This window comes from Engystomops pustulosus, chromosome 1, assembly GCF_040894005.1.
Source record: "Engystomops pustulosus chromosome 1, aEngPut4.maternal, whole genome shotgun sequence".
Classification (NCBI taxonomy): Eukaryota; Metazoa; Chordata; class Amphibia; order Anura; family Leptodactylidae; genus Engystomops; species Engystomops pustulosus.
Window position 1 is genome coordinate 80850201 of NC_092411.1, and position 27129 is coordinate 80877329.

Genomic DNA, 27129 nt, shown 5'->3' on the forward strand with positions numbered 1-27129 from the left:
AATTCTAGGTGATCCTGCTGTGTCAAGACTAGCGTCGGACGGTGCCGGGATCAAGAGGAGCGGATGAGTATTTATACATTTTTTAAATGTTTTTTACGTGGTTGATTTACTTTAATGAAATTTCATGAGCCACTAACTACTTCATGATAACCTTGTTTTAGTGAGCCCCTAAACTAGTGGGTGCAGCATCACATGGCGTCACCTGTTTCTGCAACACGGCACCAGCAGCGACCAAAACGCGAAACAGCGGACACCATTCAGTACTGTGTAAACAGGTCTTGAATGCTCACCATTTCATGCGGTTAGACTGGCGACTGGTGCCAAGGCCTGCCCCCCGTGCGTTAGTGTTTTATTAGGAAACGCAACACTAGCAGCAGGAGTCACTGCACCCTAATGTGAACACAACGTGGGAATGCAAGCTCAGGGCACATTCACACATGGCGTTAATGCATGCTTTTGAAATGCAATACAACAGCTGAAGAGAGCAGATTTTCCTAATCTTTAGGAATTTTTTTTTGTTTTTTTTGTTTTAATGCAAGACACTGGGCTCTGGTTACCAATCGCATGCATTTCCATAGAAATGCTTATGCGATCAGGCCGAGACCCGCCCCCATACCCTACTGGTACGTGTGACCAGACCCTCAGGGCACGTTCACACGTTCCACTAGCGGCACATTCATAACACGACGTTAGCGCACAGAGGATTGGGCCTTGGTCGGATGAAAACGCATATGCGCTTGAACCGCATTATGAACGCAACCAGAGCGCAACGTTTGAATGCAACCTCACAGTGACCTGTTTTAGTGGGCCCCCGTATTTATTTAGTTTATTACTGGCACCTTAACTCCTCCCCATTTGGCCCAGGTGTTTTTAATTTGCAGGAGACTGCCTACCTTCTCTGTCAGTTTCTGAGACCACATGGAATGGTGAGTGTTTAAGACCTGGTCACACATTGCGGTACTTGCATTAAACCTTCGGTTACTGTTGTCTGGTGATAAACAAATGATGCTATAAACTGCTAAACTGTGCCTTTTACTGCAGCACTAGAGAACCCTGGGCCTACCCTGGTTACAAGCCTTGGGTGCACTATATAGAACCTGAGCTGTGCACATACATGGACAATGGATTTGTACGTTGACCTTTTAGGTTTCTTGATGGGAAAGATCTCCTCAGCCTAGAAATTTTTTATTTCTTTCACAACCCTTGGGTTATATTCGCAGCTTATTTCTTCAACCTTTCTTTTTTTTCTGTGAAACTCTCATCCATATGAAAAGGGAATTTCTGTGGAAACAATGCCATTACATTGTGAATATCTGTAATAAGCCAAACAATCTAGTGTCCATTTTCATGTAAGGCAATGGCTCGCTTCTGTGTGGAGTTTCCCATGTTCTGCTCTATTACAGGAACAGAACGATTAATGTAATGAGGATCAATGACATTTAAATTGACTAACCCCAACAATGCCCTTTAAATCCTCTGACCATTTTGGTGCAAATAAGTGCTAGAAACCTGATGCAAAGACTCATTATGATGTGTAAATGAACGCATACTCTCAACTTACCTGTAGATGGCAGTCTTATGCTGTGTACTTGGTGCTCCCATATTTTCACTTTATACATTTTACCCCTTTAAGGCTGCATTTACACTGAGCTATGCCTGCACGGCTACGGCCAGGCGGGCATACATCCAGCGCCATGGAGAGGAGGAGGGACGACTACTCCCCTATCCATAGAGATGCATTGGGTATTGGCCGTAACACAGGGAAAGATGGGACAAGTCCTATCTTTTTCCTGCGTACGCGTGTGGCCATTGCCATCTATGGGGGATGTATGCACGGTAGTGTGAATGCAGCCTAAGGATGTAGCCTGTTTGTATGTCAATGTTCAGCCCTTGTTTAAAAAATTTGACCAGTACCAGTGAGCATTTTAACCCCCAACATGCTGCCAAAATGTAATACAAAGTAACTGGTGCAGAGTAAAAATAGCATATTTTTTTCTCAAATACACGAAGTTAGTGGCAAATATATTGTGCCCAACTCATGCCACTTTAGACAACCCCCCCCCCCCCATAAATCATTCTGCGGGTTGTCCCGAGTATGACAATTCCCCATATGTGCCAGTAACAGACAGGAAAACAGAAGGGATGAGAAATGAAAACGGTGCTCCAAAAGCTCCTTCCCAAGTTTGGATTTGGAGTGCCATGTCATGTTTGCAGAGCCCATAAGATACGAGTACAATAGAAACCCCCAAGAAGTGACACCATTTAGGAAACTACACGCCTCAAAGAATTTATCTGGGGTTAACCCCCAACATGCTGGCTGAAATCTGATGCAAAGTAAATGATGCCGAGGAAAAAATGCAATTTTTACATCTCAAAAATGCCATTTTGGAGACAAATATATTGTGCCCAACTAATGCCACTATGGATAAACGGCAAAAATAATTCTGAAAGTTACTACAGGCAAGTTATTAGGGGTAAAGTTGTATGAGCATTTTAACACTCAAGATACTGGCTCAAATGTAGTACAATAATAATAAATATAATTACATTTTTTTTACTCAAATATGCCATGTAAGTGCCAATGTACTTTGCCAAACTCATGCCACTGGGGATAAACACCTGAAAAATCATTATGCAGGTTATTGTGGTTATGGTAATACCTAGAGATGAGCGAACATACTCGTCCGAGCTTGATGCTCGTTCGAGCATTAGCGTACTAGAAACTGCTCGTTGCTCTGACGAATACTTTGCCCGCTCGAGAAAATGGCATCTCCCGCCGTTTTGCTTTTTGGCGGCCAGAAACAGAGCCAATCACAAGCCAAGAGACTCTGCACTCCACCCAGCATGACGTGGTACCCTTACACGTCGATAGCAGTGGTTGGCTGGCCAGATCAGGTGACCCTGGGATAGACTAGCCCCTGCCTGCGCTGCTCGGATCATTCTGTGTCTGGATGCCGCTAGGGACAGAGCTGCTGCTGGTCAGGGAAAGCGTTAGGGTGTTCTATTAGAATAGTGTTAGGCAGGAGTGATTCTACAAGAACCCAACAGCCCTTCTTAGGGCTACAATAACGTTATACTTTTTTTTTTTTTTTATTTGCTTGTGGCTGGTCTTGCTGGCACTAGTAGTGCAGCTAGTACCATATTGTGAGGAATTTGCAGGGGGACTTGCTACCGTTGTGTTTAGCTCTTAGTGACACGCATATCCACCTCAAACACCGAAGTGGGACAATTTATTAGGGGTTTGAGTAGAATTAGGCAGAGTCTGCTGATTTTTTTTTTTTTTTTTTTTTTTTAGCTGTATTTCATTTTATAGCTCAAACTCATCTTGCAAAGCAGTGTGCTCTCATTGTAGGCTACAAAATAGCCATAGGAGAACCCCAACGGCTTACTTAGGCCTACAATAGCGTTATATGTTCCTTTTTTTTTGTTTGCTTGCTGGCACTAGTAGTGCAGCTAGTACCATACTGTGAGGAATTTGCTGGGAGACCTGCGACCATTGTGTTTAGCTCTTAGTGACACGCATATCCACCTCAAACACCAAAGTGGGACAATTTATTAGGGGTTTGATTAGAATTAGGCAGAGTCTGCTGATTTATTTATTTTTTTTACCTTTATTTCATTTTATAGCTCAAACTCCTCTTGCAAAGCACAAAATCCAGTTGTGTGCTGTCAGTGTAGGTTAGAAACTAGCCATAGCAATAGGATAGCATCGTTTTGTTAAAAAAAATAAAAAAATTTTTTTTTATTTTCAAGTTTACACTTTAATTTGGAAAATGTTTAACCCGAGGGCTAGGGGTAGAGGACGAGGGCGTGGACGTGGGCGTCCAACTACTGCAGGGGTCAGAGGCCGTGGTCCTGAGCGGGGTGAGACACCACCTGCTGATGGGGGAGCAGGGGAACGCCGCAGAGGTACACTCCCTAGGTTCATCATGTCTCAAGTTACTGGGACTCGTGGTAGAGCACTGTTGAGGCCAGAACAGTGCGAAGAGGTGATGTCGTGGATTGCGGACAATGCTTCTAGCCATTTGTCCACCAGTCAGTCTTCCACGCAGTCCACCCATGTCACCGAAATCGGCACTCCTCCAGCTCCTCCACCTCAGCCTCCTTCCCCCCAGTCTGCCCCCTCCCACCAAAATTTGGCATTTGAACCGGCATACTCTGAGGAACTGTTTTCTGGACCCTTCCCACAGTCACAAACCACTTGTCCTGCTGCTGCTGAGCTATTTTCCGATGCCCAGGTTTTCCACCAGTCGCAGTCTGTGGGTGATGATGACATTATTCACGTAGTGGAAGAAGTGTGTAAAGAGGTGTCGGACGATGAGGAGACACAGTTGTCAGACAGTGGTGAAGTTGTTGTCAGGGCAGGAAGTCCGAGGGGGGAGCAGACTGAGGGATCGGAGGATGATGAGGTGACAGACCCAAGCTGGGTTGATAGGCCGGGTGAACACAGTGCTTCTGAGACGGAGGCGAGTCCTATAGCAGAACAGGTTGGAAGAGGCAGTGGTGGGGCCAGACGGAGAGGCAGGGCCAGAGCTGGTGCATCAGCGCCAAATGTTGCCCGTAGTCAAGCTCCCGTGGCGAGGGCTAGATTTTCAGAAGTCTGGAGGTTCTTTAAAGAAACACCGGATGACCGACGGACTGTGGTGTGCAACCTTTGCCAAACCAGGATCAGCAGGGGTTCCACCACTACTAGCTTAACTACCACCAGTATGCGCAGGCATCTGAATGCTAAACACCCCACTCAATGGCACCAACGTTCACCTCCGGCCGGGCACACCACTGCTCCTTCCCCTGTGTCATCTGCTAGTCAGCCCCCTGCCCAGGACCCCGGCCCAAACACCTCCCGTGCGAAAACCCCATCTTCGCCTCCACTATCCTCCACAGCATCCACCAGCGTTCAGCTCTCCATACCCCAGACGCTGGAGCGCAAAAGGAGGTATAGCGCAACCCACCCACACGCCCAAGCCCTCAACGTCCACATCTCCAAGTTACTTAGCCAGGAGATGCTGCCCTATAGGCTGGTAGAGACCGAGGCCTTTCGAAAACCTCATGGCGGCGGCCGCCCCTCGGTATTCGGTCCCCAGCCGCCACTACTTTTCCCGATGTGCCGTCCCAGCCCTGCACAAGCACGTGTCAGAGAACATCCTCCGTGCCCTGACCAACGCCGTTTCTGACAAGGTCCACCTGACCACGGACCCATGGACGAGTGCTGCCGGGCAGGGCCACTATATATCGCTGACGGCACATTGGTTTAACTTGGTGGAGGCTGGGACCAAGTCTGACCCTGGGGCTGGTCATATACTGCCGACGCCGAGGATTGCGGGGCCTACCTCGGTCCAGGTCTCAAAGGCCTACTATGCCTCCTCCTCCCACCCCTCCTCCACCTCCTCCTCTGAATTACCATCCGTGGGCATGGCGCCATCAGTCGGTAGCTCTAGGCACAGCAGCAGTGCCATCGCTAAGCGACAGCAGGCGGTGCTCAAACTGCTGAGCCTAGGCGATAAAAGGCACACCGCCCAAGAGTTATTACAGGGCATCACGGCGCAGACTGATCTGTGGCTGGCACCGCTGAACCTGAAGCCAGGCATGGTTGTGTGTGACAACGGCCGTAACCTGGTGGCAGCTCTGCAACTCTCATAGTTCAGCGTTTCCTCAAGACATACCCCAATCTGTCTGATTTGCTCACGAAGGTGCGCCGCATCTGTGCGCATTTCAGGAAGTCCAGCACAGATGCTGCCACTCTCAGGGCAGCGCAGCGCCGCCTCCAACTGCCCGCTCACCGACTGTTGTGCGACGTGCCCACAAGGTGGAATTCAACACTAACCATGTTATCCAGAGTTTACCAGCAGCGCAGAGCGATTGTAGACTGCCAGATGTCAACTTCCACCAGAACTGGTAGTCAGGTCAGTCAGCTTCCTCAAGTCTACAATGAGGAGTGGACGTGGATGTCTGATATCTGTCAGGTGCTGAGTAACTTTGAGGAGTCAACACAGATGGTCAGTGGTGATGCCGCCATCATCAGCCTCACCATCCCGCTGCTTGGCCTGTTGAAAAACTCTCTGGTCAGCATGAAGTCGGAAGCTTTGCGCTCGTCACAAGAGACGGGGGAAGAAGATTCCCTTGTTGATAGCCAAAGCACCCTTAGGTCTGTTTCTCAGCGCATATCGGAGGAGGTGGAGGAGGATGAGGAGGAAGAGGAGGAGAATGTTGGCGAGACAGAAGAGGGGACCATTGTTCAGTCCTTCACTGTTCAGCGTGTATGGGCAGAAGAAGAGGAGTTGGAGGAGGAGGAAATGGACAGTCAGGCCAGTGAGGGGAGTGAATTCTTGCGCGTTTGGACTCTGGCGCATATGGCAGATTTCATGCTAAGCTGCCTATCCCGTGACCCTCGCGTTCAAAGAATTTATTCCAGCACCGATTACTGGGTATTCACTCTCCTGGACCCATGGTACAAGCAAAATCTTTCCACTCTCATCCCTGGAGAGTGTGAGAATGCATGAATACCAGCAGGCCCTGGTGCACAAGCTGAAACAGTATTTCCCTTCTGACAGCGCTAGCGGCAGAGGGCGTACTTCTGCGGGACAAGTAGCGAGGGAGAGTAGGCGACCAGGCAGCTTGTCCAGCACTGGCAGGGGTACGCTTTACAAGGCTTTTGCCAGCTTTATGTCACCCCAGCAAGACACTGTCACCTGTCCCCAGTCTCGGCAGAGTAGGGCTGATCTTTACAGAAAGATGGTGAGGGAGTACGTAGCTGACCATACCATCGTCCTAAATGATCACACAGCTTCCTACAACTACTGGGTTTCAAAGCTGGACATGTGGCACGAACTGGCGCTGTACGCCTTGGAGGTTCTTGCCTGCCCTGCCGCTAGCGTGTTGTCCGAGCGGGTTTTCAGTGCAGCTGGTGGCATCATCACCGATAACCGTACACGCCTGTCGACTGACAGCGCTGACGCTTATCAAGATGAATAAAGCCTGGATTTCTCCGCATTTCCATTCTCCACCAGGTGAAAGAAGCTGAACCTGAATAATGTATGCACTCCTCCTCCTCATTGTCTTCCTTCTCCTCCTCTTTGTACACTAAAGCAGAGGAAACTGGCTATTTTTTTGCCAGGGCCAACTGGCTCTGGCTATAGTACTCTATGTATTTAATTTTTCTGGAGGGCCAACTACCCTGTCCTCTGTTTTAAACAATTTTTGGGAGTGCCACATACAGGCACTCAATCTATGTAATTTTTCTGGAGGACCAGCTACCTGCTCCTCTGGTTTGAAAACTTTTTTGGACTGCCACATACAGGCACTATCCAAATTAAATTGTCTCCATAGCAGCCTCCACACGTCGTCTTTTTAGCTGCCTTCACACGTTGTCTCCATTGCTACCTCCACACGTCATCGCCATAGCTGCCTCCAAAAGTAGTCCATATAGCTGCCTCCATACATGGTCCCCTTATCAAACGAGCTGTGTCAGGCAGAATTTTGGATTGTTTTCATGGCTTCCATGTTAACTTTGTCGCCACCCTGCTGTGTAATCCACAAAATATACTGGCAAACTTTTATCATTTACCAATATTATTTCAGCGCTTCTTGCGCATCTGTTTACATTCCCCTCACCCGCCAGAACCCAAACTTATAAGAACGCTACTACACTTGATCTTATACAAAAGGTTCTTAGAAGTGCTGTTTGGGGAGTAGCCTAGAGACAGGGGCTTGGATTGGCGAAAGCTCGCCTGGCAGCGGAGCGCCAGCTCCATCCCAAGATCCAACTAACATAGTTTTAACTGCAGCACCTTTAATCTACTACTAGTTCACTGCCTCCATACATGGTCCCCTTATCAAACGAGCTGTGTCAGGCAGAATTTTGGGTTGTTTTCATGGCTTCCTCATCAAACTTGTTAACTTTGTCGCCACCCTGCTGTGTAATCCACAAAATATACTGGCAAACTTTTATCATTTACCGATATTATTTGAGCGCTTCTTGCTCACCTCCTTTGGTTCCTCTCTGCCACCCATTGGTTTTAAGCCTGAGTCCATTTGGGGTATGTTGCCAAGACACTCTCTAGCCTGCCGCTGCCTCTGCATAGTCCCCTATAGTGTCAGGGTCAATTATTGGATGTTTTAGATGCTATCTAGCCTCATTCGGTCACTCTGTCATTGCCATGCTGTTGCCCATACTTTTGGCATAATGGTGCGATTAAGCAGCCTCAGAGGCATCCATGCATGCTGCCCCTGCTGTTTCCTGTCCATTTCTGTGGTGTTTCCATCCTTTTCTGAGGTTCCCAGGTGCTTGGCCAAGCTTCCCTGGGCAGATCCTTGGTCCCCTTGAAAAATGCTCGAGTCTCCCATTGACTTCAATGGGGCTCGTTATTCGAGACGAGCACTCGAGCATCGGGAAAAGTTCGTCTCGAATAACGAGTACCCGAGCATTTTAGTGCTCGCTCATCTCTAGTAATACCCCATATGTGCACAGCGAGGTACACAAGGGAAGGAGTGCCCTGCACCTGCTGCCCTACAAGACGTAGCAATTTTTAGTGTTTTCAATGACACCCGCTATAAAATATCTGTTTTTCGATTATTATGGGCATGTGAGGCCTTATTTTCTGCACTTTTCAGTGATGATATTTTGGGGCTATGCCCCATTGATGAAAATGTATTAAAATGTATGTTTTTGTGGGGGAGTAGACAAAGCATCATTTCTATACATCTGTGTATATTTTCATATATTTTACTAAGTTTGCAGAATGTTCCCCACATTGGCTTTCAATCTATAGTTTATTGCATCAGTCTTCCAAGAGGTAGATAAGCTTTTTTTATTGCAATTTTTGTGGGGTGAGATGGCACTTATCATGTGAGTTCAATGGTGATTTTGTTTTATTGTAGTTTGGACGATTTTTCACTTTTTAACTTTAACACGTTTATATGCATGATGGCTTTTTTTAATATTTATTTTAAAACTTAGATTTTTCTACTTATTTTCTACTCTATAATTCTCACTATAGGACATGAACAAGCAATCATCTACCCATACGGTTATATCGAAGGGTATTACATGTACCAGCCCATGCAGAGCCTGTAAGATCCTGCTCCCTGTGGAAAGCCCTGAGAACATCCCCCCCCCCCCCCCACTGAGAACGACACTCGAAAGGGGTGAAGACACACACCCACACCCCCCACATCCCCAGGTGTTAAACTGGAGTTTTAGCTGTTAGCTATCTGACAGCCAGTGACTGCCATCTGCATTTCGATTTTATGTTTTATGATCTTCAGATGTGTAAAATTAAAATGGTTATATACCAAAACGTGTTTATTTTAGGACCAGAATTTTGTTTTCATGAATTCACTGCGTCTGTAGCTATCCATGTGCCATAAAGTAAAATCTTTGCCACCTAACTTATGGAGTGTATTATAGGAGGTTTCTGGGAAAAGTGACTGGGCCACCACTGCCTCTTGGGCCCCCTGCACACACAAGCATTTGACACTTGGTAACAGACCTGTGTGTTGGTCAGACTAGCAGCATCCCTGGCACTGTAACAATCCCAGCCACATTTTATAAAATTAGTGGAAATTACAGAAAATTGCAATAGTTTGTGCACATACCACAGCCCTTAAAAAGATCTAGCATCAAAATAAAGTCTGATAAACCAGAGACACTCATAGATCCAGGCACTGTGACTGTGGTAATAGTCTTGTGTTTGTTGTCCATGGCCTCCTTCCTTCTAAAATAAACTTTCAAAATTATGCTAATTAGCCTGAAGGGCTCCTTGGAGCGTTTCCAGAGCTGCAGATTCACAGGCTGTGAGGTTGCGTTCACACATAGCACTGCAACAGCTGAGAAGAGGAGATTTGCCTGATTACCTTGCTGTCAACATTGTGTTTGAAAAATGCATGTGTTTACATGGCATTAAAAACACGTGTTAACATTGCATGCATTTTGTAAATGCAATGTTAACAGCAGGTTAATCTGGCAAATCTCCTCTTCCCCCAACTGTGTGCTGAAAATTCCTCTGCTGCAGTGAAATTATATCAGGCAGATGGAGCCAAGGCAGCAGGGGAAGAGGGTGAGACAGTGTAACAGCCTGTGGAGCTATAGCACAGAGGGACACCCCTTCAAACTCATTAGCAAAATTTTAAAAGTTGATTTAGAATGAAGCAGGCCATGGATAACAAATATAAGAAGATTACCAAATCCACACTGCCTGGATCTATAGGTAAGCGTCCATGGTTTATCATGTTTGATTTTGATGGTAGATTTCCTGTAACTGTTTCACGACTGCCATATTGCTAGATACACCATAGGTTTCTTTGTCTATAACTACAAGTCCCAATAGTCATAGTAATGTAATGGGTTAAACTAGGCAAGACAGCATTAAGTAATAGTTGCCCTCTTCTTTGCATGTCCCGAAGCAATAGAAGGATTATTTCAGTTGGGGTTTTAAGGCCTTGTATTGAAATACCATCCTGGTATATAATTTCCTCCACCTGCAATTACATCTTTAACTAGGTGTTTACCACTTGTATACAATCAAAAAGGAAAGTTTGGCTGCAAAACCAGATTCTATTATAGCCCCGAGTAATTGTGTGTGTGAGCTGCTATGTGCTGAAAGCCTTAGCATTGCATAAGTTCAGACCCATTGACTTTAATGACAAATAGCTGGCATATAATTTCCCTTTGAGTGAAATGGTTTAATGAGTTCTGTCGAAGGATTTGTGAATAGCCTTTTATTGTAAGGATGTAAAATACCACGAGACCATTGTGCAAGACTACCTCCTTTCTCTGAAGGTGCATGTAAATGGTATGGATTATTCTATAGGGTTATGTAAGCAACATATTTCTAGGCAGGTCCTACAAACATAAAACATAAACCTCTAGTATAGTCCCTGTATGTCTCCAGTTGATGAATTTCTTACTTATGTCTTATAAAACAAACTCAAGATAACATTGTACTTGTATCTCCAACAATTGAAAGACTGACCATACAAATGAACACTGGTGGCTTTCCCTCCCCTTTGTCCCATACACATGGGTACTGAATCAGAAGGTAGGATGTCGCTGCACAACACCGCTATTCTGCCCGAAGAACAAAAGGGTTACACATATGGAAAACAAAATTTGCCAATCCTACAGTTGCATTATGGAGAATGTCAGGATACCCAATACATATTACCTGTTGGCTTGACAGTTGGGGTGGCTGTATACATCAATGTGTGGTCAATTAACCCCTACGGGACACAGCATCTTTTGGCCTAAAGGACGCGGCCCCATTTTTCAAATCTGGCCTGTGTCACTATAAGTGGTTATAGCTTTGGAACGCTGTGAGATATCCAGGGGATTTTGAGATTGTTTTCTCGTGACACATTGTACTTCAAATTAGTTTAAAAATTTGGATGAAATCTTTTGCGTTTAGTTATGAAAAAAAACAAAATTTGGCAAAAATGTTGAAAAATTCTTTATTTTCAACGTTCTAAATTCTCTACTTTTGATTCAGAAAGTCATAGCACCCAAATAAATTCATAACTTACATTTCCCAAATGTCTGCTTTATGTTGGCATGGTTTTTTCAGATTCCACATATTTTACTAGAATGTTATGAAGCTCAGAATTTGGGAGCCATTTTTCACATTTTTTGTAAAATCGCCAAAACCTGTATTTAGATGGACCTGCACAGTTTCTAATTGACACTGAGAGGCCTAAATAATAGCGAGACTCGTAAATTACCCCATTGTGGAAACTACACCCCTCAACGTATGAAAAACCACTTTTAAGAAGTTTGTTAACCCTTTACGTGTTTTATAGGGGTTAAAACAAAATGGAGGTGCAGTCTGCAAATTGTAATATTTTTTCACAATACACTCATTTTGGGTGGAAAATTAAACATTTGTAATGGATAAAATGAAAAAAGGCTCCACAAAGTTTGATACGCAATTTCTCCCGAGTACACCGATACCCTACATGTGGTGGTAACCTGCTGTATGGGCGCACGGCCGGGCATAGAAGGGAAGGAGGCGCCATCCGGAGCAGATTTGCTGTCACATTGTACAGGCTATAATTTTTTTCTTTTTTTTAATGAGGACCTATAGGGGCTTATTTCTTTTGCCACATGAGATGCACTTTTCTAATACATAATTTTGGGGCATCTATAGCTAATTGGTGAGATTTAATTAACTCTTTGTTGGTGGAGGAAATGAAAATCATCAATTTTTAGGAAAATTTTTATGTGTTTTTTTTTTGGCCGTTAACCATACCATGAAAATAGTATATTATTTTTATTCTTTGGGTCGCCACGTTTATGAAAATACTTCATTTATATATATTTTTTTATTTTTTCCCATTTTTACTGAATAAAAAGTAATTTGGCAAAATTGTTGTTAATTTTAGCATCACCGACTTACATATGCATAACTTTTTTATTTTTCACCTCAAAAATCTGTTTAAGGGCTTATTTTTTGCAAGAATGATAGCTCTTTTTAGTGGTCTTATTTTAGATTGCGTAACTTTTTAAAATCACTTTTTTAGAGCATTTTTAAAGGGCATTAATAAAAAATCATCTTTATCAGAGAGAGTTTTTTTAGGTTGTTTTTTACGGGGTTCACTTTGCGGATCTAATAACGATTCTGTTTTATTATACAGATTGTTACGGACGCAGGGATACCAAATATGTGGGGGTTTTGTGTATTTTATTCAATTGTACTGAATAAAAACTAATTTGGAGAAAATCTTATTCATTTTAGCATCACCATCTTTTTATATGCATAACTTTTTTATTTTTTGGCAGATAAATCTTGTTAGGGGCTTATTTTTTGCGAGAACAGTTGTTCTTTTTAGTGGGCTTATTTTGGAGTGCATAACATTTTTTAAATCACTTTTTAGAGCATTTTTTATAGGGTATTAATTAAAAATTATCTTTTTTCGGAACGTTTTTTGCGTTTTTTTCCTCCGGCGTTTACCGTGCGGGTCCAGTAACAATTCTGTTTTATTATGCAGATTGTTACGGACGCGGCAATACCAAATATGCGGGGTTTTTTTGTTTTTTTATGTTTTTTATACTTTATTAAGTTTTTTTATGGGAAAGTGACATTTTAGGGGCTTATATTTTTATGTATTTATTTTTTATTTATTATAATGTGTAGTGTTAATTGTTTTTGCATATTTTTACTTATACATACTTGAACTTAAACCAGTGATGCTCTGATCACTGGTTTAAGTTCAATACACTGCTCTACAATACTATTTTATTGTAGAGCAGTGTAAACTGTCTGAGCAAGCTTGCGCATGCTCAGACAGTTTACAGCCAGACCCGGAAGGGGTCTGGCTGCCATGGAGACCGGGCAGCTCCGGGGCACATGCCAGTCCTCGGAGCTGCCCGGCAGAGGATCGGATCCCCCGGTAAGCGGCACGGGGGATCCGATCCACAGCGCTTACACCCTTACACGCCGCGGTCATGTTTGACCGCGGCGTGTAAGGGGTTAACACCCGCGATCGGAGCCGGCTCCGATCGCGGGTGTTAGCGCAGGCTGTCAGCTGTACTAGACAGCTGACAGCCGCTGCTTCTGGTACCGGCTCCGTTCGTGAGCCGGTGCCAGAAGCAGGACGTTATAGAACGTCCCCGTGCGCTAAGCATCTAGCGCCGGGGACGTACTATAACGTCCTGGTGCGCCTAGGGGTTAACAAAGATAAAAAAAAAATCAAGGAATTTGTGAAGGACTAGCTATTGCCAATTCTAGGGGATGATAACCCTCCCTACTATAACTGCACCATTGAATCCGTGTGTCTGCAGCAGCAAACGCCAAAACAAGGGCCGCATCTTCCATGATGGATGAAAATCCTGCCTCTGGCGGCAAATGAATCCTGAGTGGGGGCCACAGAATTGTTTGTAATGTGGGTGACTTGTGCAGGCGCAATTCTGTACAATGTGAGATGAATAAAGTGCATCTGTATCTTTAAAGGAACCCTTATTTTCACTTAAGATGACAGGTTTCAAAATCCCACTACACCTGCTTTCCAAAGTTGCCTTTGCCCCTTCTCTGAGCATTATAATTGTGTATTTTAACTTACCCGGCTACCTTTCAGAATCCTGTGCCGAGTTCTGGGTGGGCGGAGGGGAGGGCAGCTTCAATTTGGATTCATTTTAAATCTAAACACTTGTCTCGTGCTCCTCTCCTCAGCTCTTGGCCCTTTCCTTTCTGCTCATTTACAACCCCTCCCTCCCCCACTGTTGGCTCATGGCAACAAGCTATTCTCATGGTGAGCTCTGTCTCTGTGTGAGGAGCAGGAGGGAGGATTTGTGAGCGAGAATGAAGGAAGGGGATGAGAGCTGAGGAGAGAGGATGAGGAAGGATGGATTGAGCAGCATGAGCCAAGTGTTCAGATTTGAAGTGCATCCAAGCCACAGCCACCCCCAGCCACATAACTCTGGCAGGAAGCCTGGTAAGTTAAAATACACCATAATAATAAAATGAAAATGCTCAGAGAAGGGACAAAGGCATCTTTGGAATCTGGGTGTAATGGGATTTTGGAACCTGTCTTTGGTGAAAATGAGGTCCCTTTAAGACACAGATGCTATTGATCTGCAGAACAGACCCATTTATCTACACCACTCTGTACACTTGGGAGGACCCAGGCAGCATGTGATGATGTTTGAGATCAGAACATATGGCCCTATGCTCTACATCTATAGAATGAAACCAAACTCAAAGCCATGACCTTTTAACCTCAAAGGTGTTCTCTACTTTCTAAATACAATGGGGTGCATTGTCCAACGACAATGCACTGTGCCACAATTCAATAAGATCGTGTGCCCGATTTCCTGAATGTGTCGCTTCCCAGACCAGGACCATCTTCCTCCCGGTGTATGTAAGTGCACGTCTTGCGACACACAAAGTCATTTGGTTTGTCCGAATCCATCTGATCATCTGTTTTGCGACACAATCGCCTGCTAAATACCTGTCCCAGCGCGAGCAAAACCCAATGGAAATGCGATCCATGGACCCTTAGTAAATAAGCCCCAATATATTTATTGCAAAATTATTCCTCTGCTGGGACAAGTGATGATTTATAATCTGTGGCGAAACCCCACTTTTTTTGTAGTGAACATATGAGAGGTCAAAAGAGCATTTCTTCCTCTAGAGGACATAAGACGAAGATCTTAAACAATTGTCCCAAGGGTTGTCCTAAGTTCAGGAGTCCTCGCCTATCCAGAGGATAGGGGATAACAAGGTGGTTGATGTGGTTCCAACTGCTTGGACCCCCCCCCCAATCCTAAGAAAAGGGATCCCAGCAGCAAATGAGATTTGTCACTCCATTCTATTCTACGGGAGTGTCAGAAATGGTCAAGTGCTGTTCTTGGCCATCTCTGGCCTAGTCCGTGAATGGTGTTGTAGGGCGCATGCTCATCAAGCCGCTCCATCAATTAGTGAGGATGGGATCCCCAATCTCCAGATCCCTGGGGTCCCATTCTCTTGAACAGTGAGGGTCCCAGCATTCGGAGCCACATCGATCACCTTTTCACTATCTAGTTGACTAACTTTTTAACTTTAAATTTGTAACTGCAAAAAAAGTCCCAGATTTTCTAAACAAGCAACTAATAGATTGAGAAAGTTATTAGATTTTCTGACTTGAATGATTGCGTAAACTGCCAAACGTTATTATCTATTGTTTTTTAATAGGTACTGATAATGGTGAAGGCCAATGCCTACAGACAGCTTGCTGAAAGCGGTCATCCTAGAAGACTCGGTCATCTATTAACTGATCAACAATAGCCAGTCCTGAAACAGGTAGAGTTACCTCTGCATCCTAGGAGGAGCCAAGCTTAATGCTCTTGAAAGAGTTAACCTAAAACTCAGCCCTGATCTTTATAGATGTATATATTGATGTATGAGCTGAATGAACTGGACAGTCTACCTCCTGTGTGAGACGTGAGGGTCAGTTTCTGCACAACTCTGCTGCTTTGTGGTGTAACTTTCCTCATTACAATTTCAGAATGAACATCTTTCAGCTCTGCTTGACTTTGATAACTTTTCCCTTCATTGTACATGTGTCTGGAGGAGGTGAGAACATAAATTATTATTCCGATTTCTATGTAACTACCGTATATATGTAAACAAGGGCACTGCCATATTTTCTAATATTGGGTCAATAATGTAGTATTGCTTTTCTGCTACTTAAAATATGACTCACTACATTCCCTGTGCACAGCTAGAGATTTTAAATTGTTCCCTTCTTGAAAATGCAGCAATTTGGTGAAGAACCAAATAATAAAAATTAATGAGCTACCATATACAGTTTTGCATAGAGCAGCAATGTGGATTAAGAAAAAGCTAATGTGCAGTTATTACTAAAGGATTCAAAATTATTTAGCAAAAAGAATATTGAATTGCAAAAGGTTCCATTTGATATATAAGGAGGATTCTGGTTTTTAAGAGAGTTAGTCTATTCTTTTTGATGATAATATATTGTTGGATTAATCCAGTAATTTTGTAGAAAGCATTTTTGCAGTATTAAAAAATATTCTTTCAGTAGTCTCTAAAGGGAAACCATAATTCTCTTTTACTCCACTAACCTACCAGTATTCGCAGGCAGGGTATCAAATCCCCTTTCTAGTATTTCCTCTTATGGTATTGTATCAAAGAATTTTTTCAAATCTCATTATGCTTGTAGTTCCTGGTAGTACTTGTAGGGTTGAGTATAAAATAATTTGATAAAAATCCAAATCCTGTGATCTTTAACTTTAACAGTTCTGTATCTCACAGAACCACAACTTTAATGCAATTTGAGAGATGAGATTATTATCTTTAGCCAGCACCATAGTTCTAGGTACCATAGAACCCCAGATATAGGCATCTGTAGTGACATTCCCCCCTTCAGCCTCTAAAAGCGACCCATCTCAACAAACTCAATTTTCTGCTCATTTTTATATAGGACTTTGGATGTGACCTTTTCTAAGTGCGTTTTAACAAAAATTGGAATTCTAGAATGGATATTTTATGCCCTACATGAGGGGACTATTAGTTTTAGTGGTGTAGAAGCTGTTGACTGGTTCTCTTGAAGGTTTACTTTCCGTGTATAAAAGCAAGCTCATAATGTCCTAGGTTAATGTCTCATGACATGTAGACTATAGAAATGAAGTAAGTCTATAATCATTTGTTATATAGATATGGACATGAGATATGTAAGTGGGGTGGTGGTGTAATTTCATACTGCCACTTGCTATACACACAGACAGTATATTGCCTCTCTCAGCACCTGTGGAATGTTGGGCTGGAATCTTTCTACCTTAGAACCCCTACAGCAATGTCACTAATGGTCCATGCTAAATTGAAAGCTTTCTTGGATTTAGGAAAATAAGCTTCAATTAGCCCTTCAGATTGCAAAGTTTGTTAGCCGCTCCTTATACAACTGTTGGCCCAAAGACTGACATAGTCAAAAATAATTCAGCCATATGTGGCCAGTTTTAAAAATGCCATGATTTTTAGCTGCAACAATCAGATGCAATATAAAACATATTCAAAGACAATACTCGTGTAATGACAGAAGTACAGTAGATTTAAAAAATAGCGTTCAGTGAAAAGTGTGTAATTTGTGCCTTTTTATACAGGTCAATGGTGTTACACCTCTCAACACTCAACGTGTGGTGAGTAGAGTACTGGCAATCATTGAGGCATGTACATGATGTTGTTGCTACTCAGCTGGTGTCAGCATCGCAGGTGTATTTGACTTGGGGCTTCTCTTGAGGGTGCGACTACATGTTCAGTTTTGCAGATACAGTTGTTGATGCCCAAACCAGGAATGGAGTAAAAGTAGGAGGAGGAGGAGCACCTTTCAATTATTTATTTCAACTTATTATCATCCACACCTGCTTATGGCTACAAAAACTGCATCTGAAAAACTGAATGTGTGGACGCATAATCAGTGTGTAGTCTGTGGTGTCCTGGTATCCACCCTTTATCCCCAAGGAATGTGGACTTTGCTTCAGTGAGACAGAAGGTTAATACTTAAAAAGTAGTCCGTTGAATCAGATGGGTTACGAAACTCTGTAGCACTCGGGGCCAGCGCTATGGGTAGGCAAAGTGGGCAATTGCCCCGTGACCCTCCTCCCCTGAGAGGGGAGAATCTCTTCTTTCAAATGAATCTTGAATTTTGTTTCTAGGTGCTATGGATCCAAAGATTCTCAGGTTTAAAGTGAGAATATCAGGTGCCAATTTTGTATATAAAAATCACTCCCAACGGCCGTTTAACAGTTAAAATCTCCGTTTTCCTGACACTTAGAAACACATGTATATTCATATAAAAGATGAGTCTCTCCTCTTTCATAGGAAAAAAGAAGTGAGGTTCTATGTGTCACAGAGCCAGAGATACAGCCCTCTGAAATGTAGCCCCCTCCAGATTCTTAGCCATTAGAATTTGCTGCACACAGGAGCTGCTGCACCTCACAGATAATGGAAATATTCACTTTATATGTTACTTAATTTTGAGAAGGAATAATATCAACTAATGTTCATGTTTTTAACCCTTCTCTATGCAGAACTATTTAAGAACACACTGTCTCTTATTGCCTTTTATTTTGTGAGGTTTTTTTTTTTTACAAAATTGATATAATGAACATTCAATCCTCTTTGTCTAATGTGACTACATACCCTGTTTCCCTGAAAATAAGACAGTGTCTTATATTAATTTTTGCTCCTAAAGAGGCTCTAGGTCTTATTTTCAGGGGATGTCTTATTTTTCCATGAACAAGAATTTACATTTATCGTTGAACAAAAAATCAACTTCCCTAATATCCTTATGACTCTCCAAACTCTGAATTTCCTGCTGTATTTCTTGTACTCCATTTCTATTAGAATCATTGGCCCCAATCTCTCATGTTAAGTAAAAGCGCTTTCCATAAATGATCCCTTCTTATCCTGGTGGCTGCTGGTATCATATTTGCAGCACAACAGTCAGTAATTTTATACCATGTCACAACCTTCTGCAGCATCTAAAAGACTTCCTAATACCAATGTATAGCACGGGGGGAGCTTTTGCAATGGTGGCCGCTAGGTCTTATTTTCAGGGGAGGCCTTATATTTCTAAGCCTGAACAAAATTGTACTAGGTCTTACTTTCGGGGGATGTCTTATTTTAGGGGAAACGGGGTATTAACACTGCGACCCAGAACATGTCCATAAAGTTATATGTAACACCAAAAACATACACATGTTCTGGAATAAAGTTTTTATTTCACACCATCCTCCATTATTTACACCTATTTTATGACTTCTCACTCAAATTCTTATGAAGCGTGAAGGGTTCTGTAATTCTGTGGCTAATACATCGGCAATTTTGAAAATGGGGCAAGTGTCTGCTTTCAGAAAATATGTGGTTTACTTTAATTCGTTTTTCTGTAATTTCGAGTAAATTTTTAAACGTCAAAATTGTAAAAATTTCTCTGGCCAATAACGTGACGAAATGGCGGGCGCTGAAAGGGTTAATATCTCTTGGTTGAATTCCCGGGTGAATTATCATCTATCTGTCTGGTTATCTATCTCATATAATCTGACCATTTGTAAATCTCGCTTTTTCTCAATGTATTTATTAATCAATCTTCTATTTCTCTTCTGTATTTATCTCTCATATATATCTATTATATATACAATCTACTTTATAGTTCTGCATCTAGAAAGCTCTATCATCTTTCATATTTATCTTTTATCATAATCATTATAATTAATAATTCTTTATTTATATAGCGCACACAGATTACTCAGCGCTGCACAGAGCTTGCCAAATCAGTCCCTGTCCCCATGGGGCGCACAATCTATTCCACCTACCAGTAATTTTTTGGAGTGTGGGAGGAAACTGGAGAGAACATACAAACTCTTTGCTGATGTTGACCAGTGCTGCAAGGCTGTAGTGCTAACCACTGAGCCACCGTGCTGCCCATCAATCTCTCTATCATCTATCTATCTCCTATAAAATTCTCCCATATTACAGATTAAAGGGGTTGGTGACTTTACTTTGTTTTTTTGTAAAGTGTGTGTGAGGACATTAGGTAATTAACCAATATACATCTATTAACAGTTCTGCTCTGCTTTCTTGATTTGTAAAGTGAAGCCTCCTGTCTTTTACATCATCAGCCAGGCCATAAAATGGCTAAAGATGGAGGGTCATGTGATCTCTAACTGACGAATCCTCATGGACCGTTGGATGACAGGACAAGAATGTCTGGCTGATGAGGTAAAAAATATCAATGAAGCAGAGCAGAACTTTTAATAAATGTATATTGGTAAATTACCTAATATTCTGCACACACTCACTACTAAAAAAAAAAAAAAGGCCAACCCTTTTCAGTGACAATAAGGGACATAGTCTCACCCTGTTTTCTGTGTAAGTTTTGTATCCCCCCATCTAGCCTCTGATCTCTTCATTGCTCACTGTGTTAGAAAACCATTATCACAATTTTCTTTTTTTTTTAAGCTTCCAATATCTGGAATTCTGTTAATATAGATCAGGGGCGTAAGTACAGTGGTGGCAACCATAGCAGCTGCTGTGGGACCGCAGTGTCAAGGGGCTCCGTCATCTGACCTGAAACACTAAATAATGCAGGATGTGCACCTTTATATACATATTATGCTGCACATTGTACAGTATATTATGTATAGAACATATGTGATATATATATTCTGTATGTGCAAGTATGTATATTTTTTAAGTGGGGGGGGGGCTCTTTCTGCCTGCCTCTCCAAGTTTGCCTCTGATATAGATGCCATTTGGTCCCTCGCTCATGCAGCATCATTTATTCTGATATGAGTAATTTTACCTTACTTGTCACCTGTTCTTCCCCATAGATTGTAAGCTCTTCGAGCAGGACACTCATTCCTAATGTTGCCTCAGACCATATTACTGTTCTGTAATGTCTTTATCTGGATATGTGCCCTGTAAACTGATGTCTCTGAGACCAATAAGCCATTTTTCTTCTCTCTGATTGGCAGTAATATGAAGAAGAATGGTATGTGAGGACATTGTGATATCATCACCTTTTCTTTGATATTTAGTGTTGGTCTTAAGATACAGAAGTTGTGTATATTTTAGAATTCCCTGATAATTTCTGTGTTTCTTTAAAGGTCCTGATCACTGGAAGGACATCAGCCATAGTTGTGGAGGTGACCATCAATCTCCTATCAATATTGAAAAGATGAAAGCCAAGAGAGACAGCCGCCTAGAAAGCATCACTTTCCAGGGATATGATCAGGCACCACCTGGGCAATGGAAGCTTATGAATGATGGACATTCAGGTTGGAATATCTGACATCTTCTGTCTTCTTCATAGGATCCCAACTGCAGTGTTTCAGCTGCTGCTGCATCACACTTCCTGGACCACTGATGATGTCTAGACTTAGAGACACATCCCAGCTGAGGCCAGTCACTGACTGTAGCACATCATCACTACAGTCAGTTATGGGCTGTGTTCAGATGTCCTCACTGGACCAGTAGGTGCATAATGGTGGAACAGAAAGCATGAGGAACTGAACAGTGAGGTCTCCATGAGGATTCTTTTAAATACAATTTTAAGAAGCAACCAAGAACTTTTAGAGGAAGGTTTTCATTTTATGGACACCTTAAACTTTACAGTACTTTTTTTTCTCTTTACAGTTTTGCTAAGTCTCTCAGGAGACATGTATATCAGTGAAGCAGGACTTCCCAATAAATACAAAGCATTACAATTCCACTTCCACTGGGGAAGTCCTAACAAGGATGGATCAGAGCATACAGTAGATGGGAAGCAGTTCCCTCTTGAGGTACATTATTGCTGTTTGGTATTACTTCATGTGACAGATGCTTTACATTGTCACCAGCTAATATGTACTGTAAATAATGTTATAATGTAGTATGTTCGGATCCTCTCTTTTTCACACTTTGCATCCCCCTCCCATCATGCTGTACTCAATGCCCTATAATTACGATAGAATGTGAAAGCAGAATTTTAGATTTTTCTCGCCCAGGATCCAGTCTGGGCGAGCCCACGACTGTGGGAATGAGGCCTTAGGTCGAGTGGTGAAGTGATGGTTGACCATCTGGAAGTTATTTCCATCTACAAAAAAAAAATCTTTGAAGTACAGTGATAATGACCATTGAGTTTGAGTGAAATGCACGGACCCACGTTTCAAGTGTTAAATAAATGGTCAGAATATTTACATCCATTTTTCCAAAATCCTCCAAATCCAGGTATGTAAACCTGGCGGCATCTTGCCTAACACTGTTGGAAGTTATGATTGCCAAAGGGTCTGAATACCTATGTTGGGCCACATTTTTATTTTTTATTAAGTAAGGACAAAGCAAGACAAAACATGGATAATGTAAATGGTTCTGAAGATTTGCTGACTACTGTAATATTATTTTGACATTCTGTTACATGATGTGTAGTAAATTAAATCATTTAATTTCCCATCTTTCTATATTCCCTCAGTTGCATATAGTTCACATGAATACTAAGTTTAATAGTATTACAGAGGCCAAGAAGGATCCCCAGGGCCTGGCAGTATTGGGCATTCTAATCACGGTAAGACCTCTACAGCTAGTCAGTACATGACCATTCCTGTCTATCCAGCCTGTTGTAATACAATTTTTATGTTTAGGTAGGAGAAACTGAGAACTCAAATTACAGTACATTGGTGGCTGCAATGAAAAATGTGTCACTGGAAGGTTAGTATGGGCAATGATACCACCAAAAAGAACTTTTGTGGATATGTAATTTGTTGTTATATCTGAAAAATTAATTTTTAATGAATTGGAAATAGTTTTTTTGTTCAGAAAAGATTTTTCTGGAAGTACTAGCTTCGGTGGAGTCCGTTCCATGCAGCAGTTCTGTGTTGACTGGCAATTCCAGCAGACACATCTTGTTGGAACATACTTGTCCTTTATAATCTGCCTTATTTGCTTTGGTTTCTGGTGTGGAATTGAACCTTTGCAATGTAATGGTTGAGCTCAGCCTCACTGTTGTAGCAAAAATGGACAAAAACAATACAAAAGCTATCTAACTTTTAGAACGTCAACTTAAAGGCAGAAAGCTATGTCTGGTATGTATGTCAAAAGAGTTTATTAGGATAATGATGACGAAGACAGAAGAGAGCAGCTTTTAATACAATCAGAACATGCATTTTATTTTATTTAACAACTGACTGGAAGTAGAAGATGTATGACCAGGTTTCAAATGCTTCACTTAAACGTAGGCCAAACACATCATATATCCACTGAGAACACGTTATTTCAAAATTCAAAACTAAAGTGTTTGTGTCAGTATACACTGCTAGAATTGCTTACATTTTATTAATTCGAACTGCTTCAGGTGTAATCTCATTATAAAATATTTTGCTTTAAAAACCAACTGGAATCATGCTTTGAGAGACTACTGTTCTCAGCATCGGAGTGCTCCTAATTTTTCTGATTCTGTACTGGGGAAAGCTCAGGACAAAATTCAAAGTTTGGCTAACTCCAGTGAATTGACGTTTCCATGGTACTGCTGTCTAGTGCTGATTTTGCAAAAAAAATGAAATCTGACACTTAATCTCTTTTGACACCGAAGGCAAACACCATTAAAAGGTTAGCGGGATGTTCCTATTTCAGCAAATAACTATTGTTTGTATGATGAAAAGTTATACAATTTTCCAGTATACAGGCGGTAACCTACTTAAGAACACTCGACTTGCATACGACCCCTAGTTACAAACGGAGCACTGGATATTGGTAATTTATTGTACTTTAGTCCTAGGCTACAATAAACAGCTAACAGGTGTCTGTAATGAAGCTTTTATTGTCAATCCTGATTCTTATGACAACCCAACATTTTTACAATCCAATTGTCACAGAGACCAAAAAAGTTCTGGCTGGGATTACAATGATAAAGTATACAGTTCCGACTTGCATACAAATTCAACTTAAGAACAAACCTACAGAACCTATCTTGTATGTAACCCGGGGACTGCCTGTACTCTGTATATTAGATCCTCCATGGTTTTCTAAATCTCTGCTCTCTTTCTGTGTGAAGCATTATCATTTACTTCCATAGTATAGAAAACTGTCTCTGTGAATATGTCACAGAACTATTTGGTTATCATGATTGTACTGCATCATACATTATAAATGAAGTTAAAATGTCTTTACTTATAATACAACTCCTTTACAAAGCTTAATAACAGTTTTTCACCCAACCACTCCCTCCACCCCGTACCCACCCTTGCCCACCAGTTAGAGAGCAGAAAGTAAGGGGAAAAAAACAAAAAAAAAAAAAAACAAAACCCACAAAACTGTTTAGGTTCTATTGAATTGATGTAATATTTTTTTTATATTTCTTATAGTTCTTGAAACATTCTCCCTCCTACCAACCAAATTTTTTTCCAAGTATAGACACATCCCCTTCTCATATAGCTAATTCTTTCCCAAGCTTTAACTTTTCTAATCATTTCAATCCATTCCATAAAGGTGGGAGGTTGGGAATAGCCAGAAAATGGGGTAGTACACAATCTTGCCAACAGCAAGATCTTACTGATCACCCGTTTTTTGCCCGTTTCCTGCCGGTTTATATGTGAACTCTGGATATAAAAGAAAAAGAAAAGTCTTTACTTTTTGGTTTTGTAATGTCTTACATTACTCATATTTATCACTGAAATTTGTTTCCAGGAGACTCCACAGTTGTTTCAACTTTTCCACTGGAGAAACTTCTTCCACCTCAAAATCAGTTGTCCAGATACTACCGATACCAAGGCTCCCTCACAACTCCTGACTGTTCAGAGGCAGTAATTTGGACAGTATTTGAGCATCCAATTTCCATCAGTCGAACACAGGTAAAAGAATATTATTGTATATCTAGGGCATCCTTGGTCAATCATTGAATTCTAATGAATCCAACTTCTTATCTTCTCCTGCTCTATAAGAAGATTCTGGTAGATTGGATCAGATAGGTTTCCTTTTATTACATATTTAGGCCAGTAAATCACAGGAATCATTGCCATCAACACCTTAATACTGCTCAATCATATCAAACTCCTGCTGGGATTGGCACATAAATGCTCAGCCACATGAATGTGCTATAGTGAGCAGTGCTGCCCTTTAATGATTTATAAATCCAGTTATAAATACCACTTTGAGGGAAGAGCTCTCCTTGTGTTGCTATTTGCTTTCTATATAAACCTACTGCATTGCTCCCTGATCAGTGGCATATAGTTACCTTACTGTTAACATTGCTCAGGGTTGATGTTAGACTAATAAAGATATACAGCTCTTAATGGAATTTTGTACCTTCCAGATTTTAAAGGAGATCTACCAACAGGATGAAGGCAGCTGTATGCAAATGACCCTGAGGGGCTCCAGACTCCATAGGTGTCAATGGAGCATGGAACCCCTCAGGCTCATTTGCATAGAGTCTTTCATCCTGGTGGTAGATGTCCTTTAAAGGTTATGGTCCTTAGTATATCTGGATCTGTGTCACTTAATGTATCTTCTTTACTCTTTACAGCATCAAATCCTGACAGACACCGCCTATTTTTCTGCTCAAGGAGAGGTTTTGCTAAAAATGACTGACAATTTTCGACCACCTCAACCACTTAAGAGTCGCAAAGTACTGGCCTCTAAAGATGCCACTGCCAGGTCCTCTTCTGCTCTCCAGGCCTCAGTATTCACTCTGACTTTATTATATCTAGCAGCCATTCTACATGAATAGAAAGGAATAATAAGACCTTGAATGCTGAAATTTCAAACCAGACTGAACATGCTGTAAAATGGATGATTAATTGAGATGTATATAAAATATGTATAAATATATCTCAAAAGGCAAGTGCCCACACATCACTGAACATACTGTAAAAATGGATGATAATTTGTATATATAAGAAGGGGCTACAGGCATCACTGAATACACTGGATAAATTGTGCACCAGCGATCAATGTGGATCGGGGCTATGGAAATACATTTATTATGCACTTATTAATTGCTAACCAAAATATATCTGTGGTCCTAATGTAGATTATATAGGGGCCATGTGGTGAGGTTTATTACTTTTCACATATGTGATCATGCACTGCACTTTCTCTGGTTGACCTCATTACAGTTTAGTAACATAATTTTAAAGTTTATTTAAATGTTTGAAGCCATTTTTTATTTCAGAAATGAATTAATTTAAAATGATTTAATAAACATTCTTCCATTTTGCAAATCTTTCCTCTTCCCTAAATGCAGTTCTGAACTCCTAAGCACTTATTTGTAGGATGGAAAAGATGGGGGGAGGGGGACAGTTGAGTGTAAACTTATTATAATGTAACCTTTATTACTTCATCTTAAAATATTATATCTTACAGTGGTTCATAAAATTACAAATCTGTGTGACACCTATATTTGCTGTGTCACAATAGCTGACTATTGACAGCCCAGCATTAGAAAAGGAGTTCCCTTTATTATCTGAATAGCTCTCCTTATAATACAGAGGGTCAAATTCCCTATTTCTAGCAATCTTGCTTGGGGATTATGGGGAGACAGGCTAGGTCCCAGTGCATGGGTGGCTTCTTCCAACCCTGCACTGGAAGTCCCCACCACTGTGAAGGAGATCAGCGTCTCCAACCTGGAGACTTGGCTGCATCTCCACCAGTCGAGGAAGTAAATAAAACCCCTGTTGTGCCCGTGTCCCGCTGAGGCTGGAGCATGGGTATTCTGTCACAAAGGAGAGAGCGCTCTAGTTCAGAAGGTAGGTTTATGAGTTTCCGGGAGGCGGTGGGTCATGGGGTGGGGGCTCAGGCAAGGAGGATAGTGTGTGTGTGTGTGTGTGTGTGCCTGACAGTATCCATTGTGGTACACACTTTCCACCCAAGAACAATCCATATGTTGTACCAAGCTCACCCACCCACCCCCCAATAACCATGTATACTGGCTATATATATCCATGGTTGCTGGCTGCCCCAAATACAAAGAAAACGGGGACCACGCCTACCCCCCTATCCCCCATTAACCATGGATACAGACATGTGAAAGAAATATCACCCAAGTAACCCTAGGGATTAGAGGCAGAGATTTAGACTCTATACTTTAGCTTTGATATATAACAACAAGGCTTTTTATAAATCGAAAGAGGAATTTTGGATATAACACTTATGTCTGGTATGACAATTGCCATAA

The 27129-nt window shown here is 41.9% G+C and overlaps 1 protein-coding gene across 4 annotated transcripts; it reads left to right on the plus strand.

Moving 5' to 3' along the window:
* Positions 1-853: 853 nt before the first annotated feature.
* On the plus strand, positions 854-26135 carry LOC140125919 (carbonic anhydrase 15-like). Of its 4 annotated transcripts, XM_072144843.1 has the most exons (11): positions 871-926; positions 8997-9179; positions 15660-15767; positions 15973-16040; positions 17588-17623; positions 21092-21262; positions 21621-21766; positions 22435-22527; positions 22604-22670; positions 24645-24808; positions 25480-26135. In XM_072144843.1, exons 4-11 carry the CDS (start codon positions 15974-15976, stop codon positions 25681-25683), a joined length of 948 nt encoding a protein of 315 aa, XP_072000944.1. In that variant the 5' UTR covers positions 871-926; positions 8997-9179; positions 15660-15767; position 15973; the 3' UTR covers positions 25684-26135. The 4 variants fall into 4 exon arrangements, with proteins under 4 accessions (XP_072000952.1, XP_072000944.1, XP_072000971.1 ...); XM_072144851.1 differs by lacking the exon at positions 8997-9179 and having other exon boundaries at positions 854-926; XM_072144870.1 differs by lacking the exons at positions 871-926; positions 8997-9179 and adding an exon at positions 936-957.
* The last annotated feature ends 994 nt before the right edge of the window (positions 26136-27129 follow it).

What these genes read in the sequence shown, in the direction of transcription:
- LOC140125919 (XM_072144851.1), top strand. Translation starts at nt 15,974, where the DNA reads ATGAACATCTTTCAGCTCTGCTTGACTTTGATAACTTTTCCCTTCATT. An exon ending in TATTGGGCATTCTAATCACG is followed by an intron (nt 22,528 to 22,603) that starts GTAAGACCTCTA and finishes TTTTATGTTTAG; the next exon opens with GTAGGAGAAACTGAGAACTC. An exon ending in TTTCCATCAGTCGAACACAG is followed by an intron (nt 24,809 to 25,479) that starts GTAAAAGAATAT and finishes TACTCTTTACAG; the next exon opens with CATCAAATCCTGACAGACAC.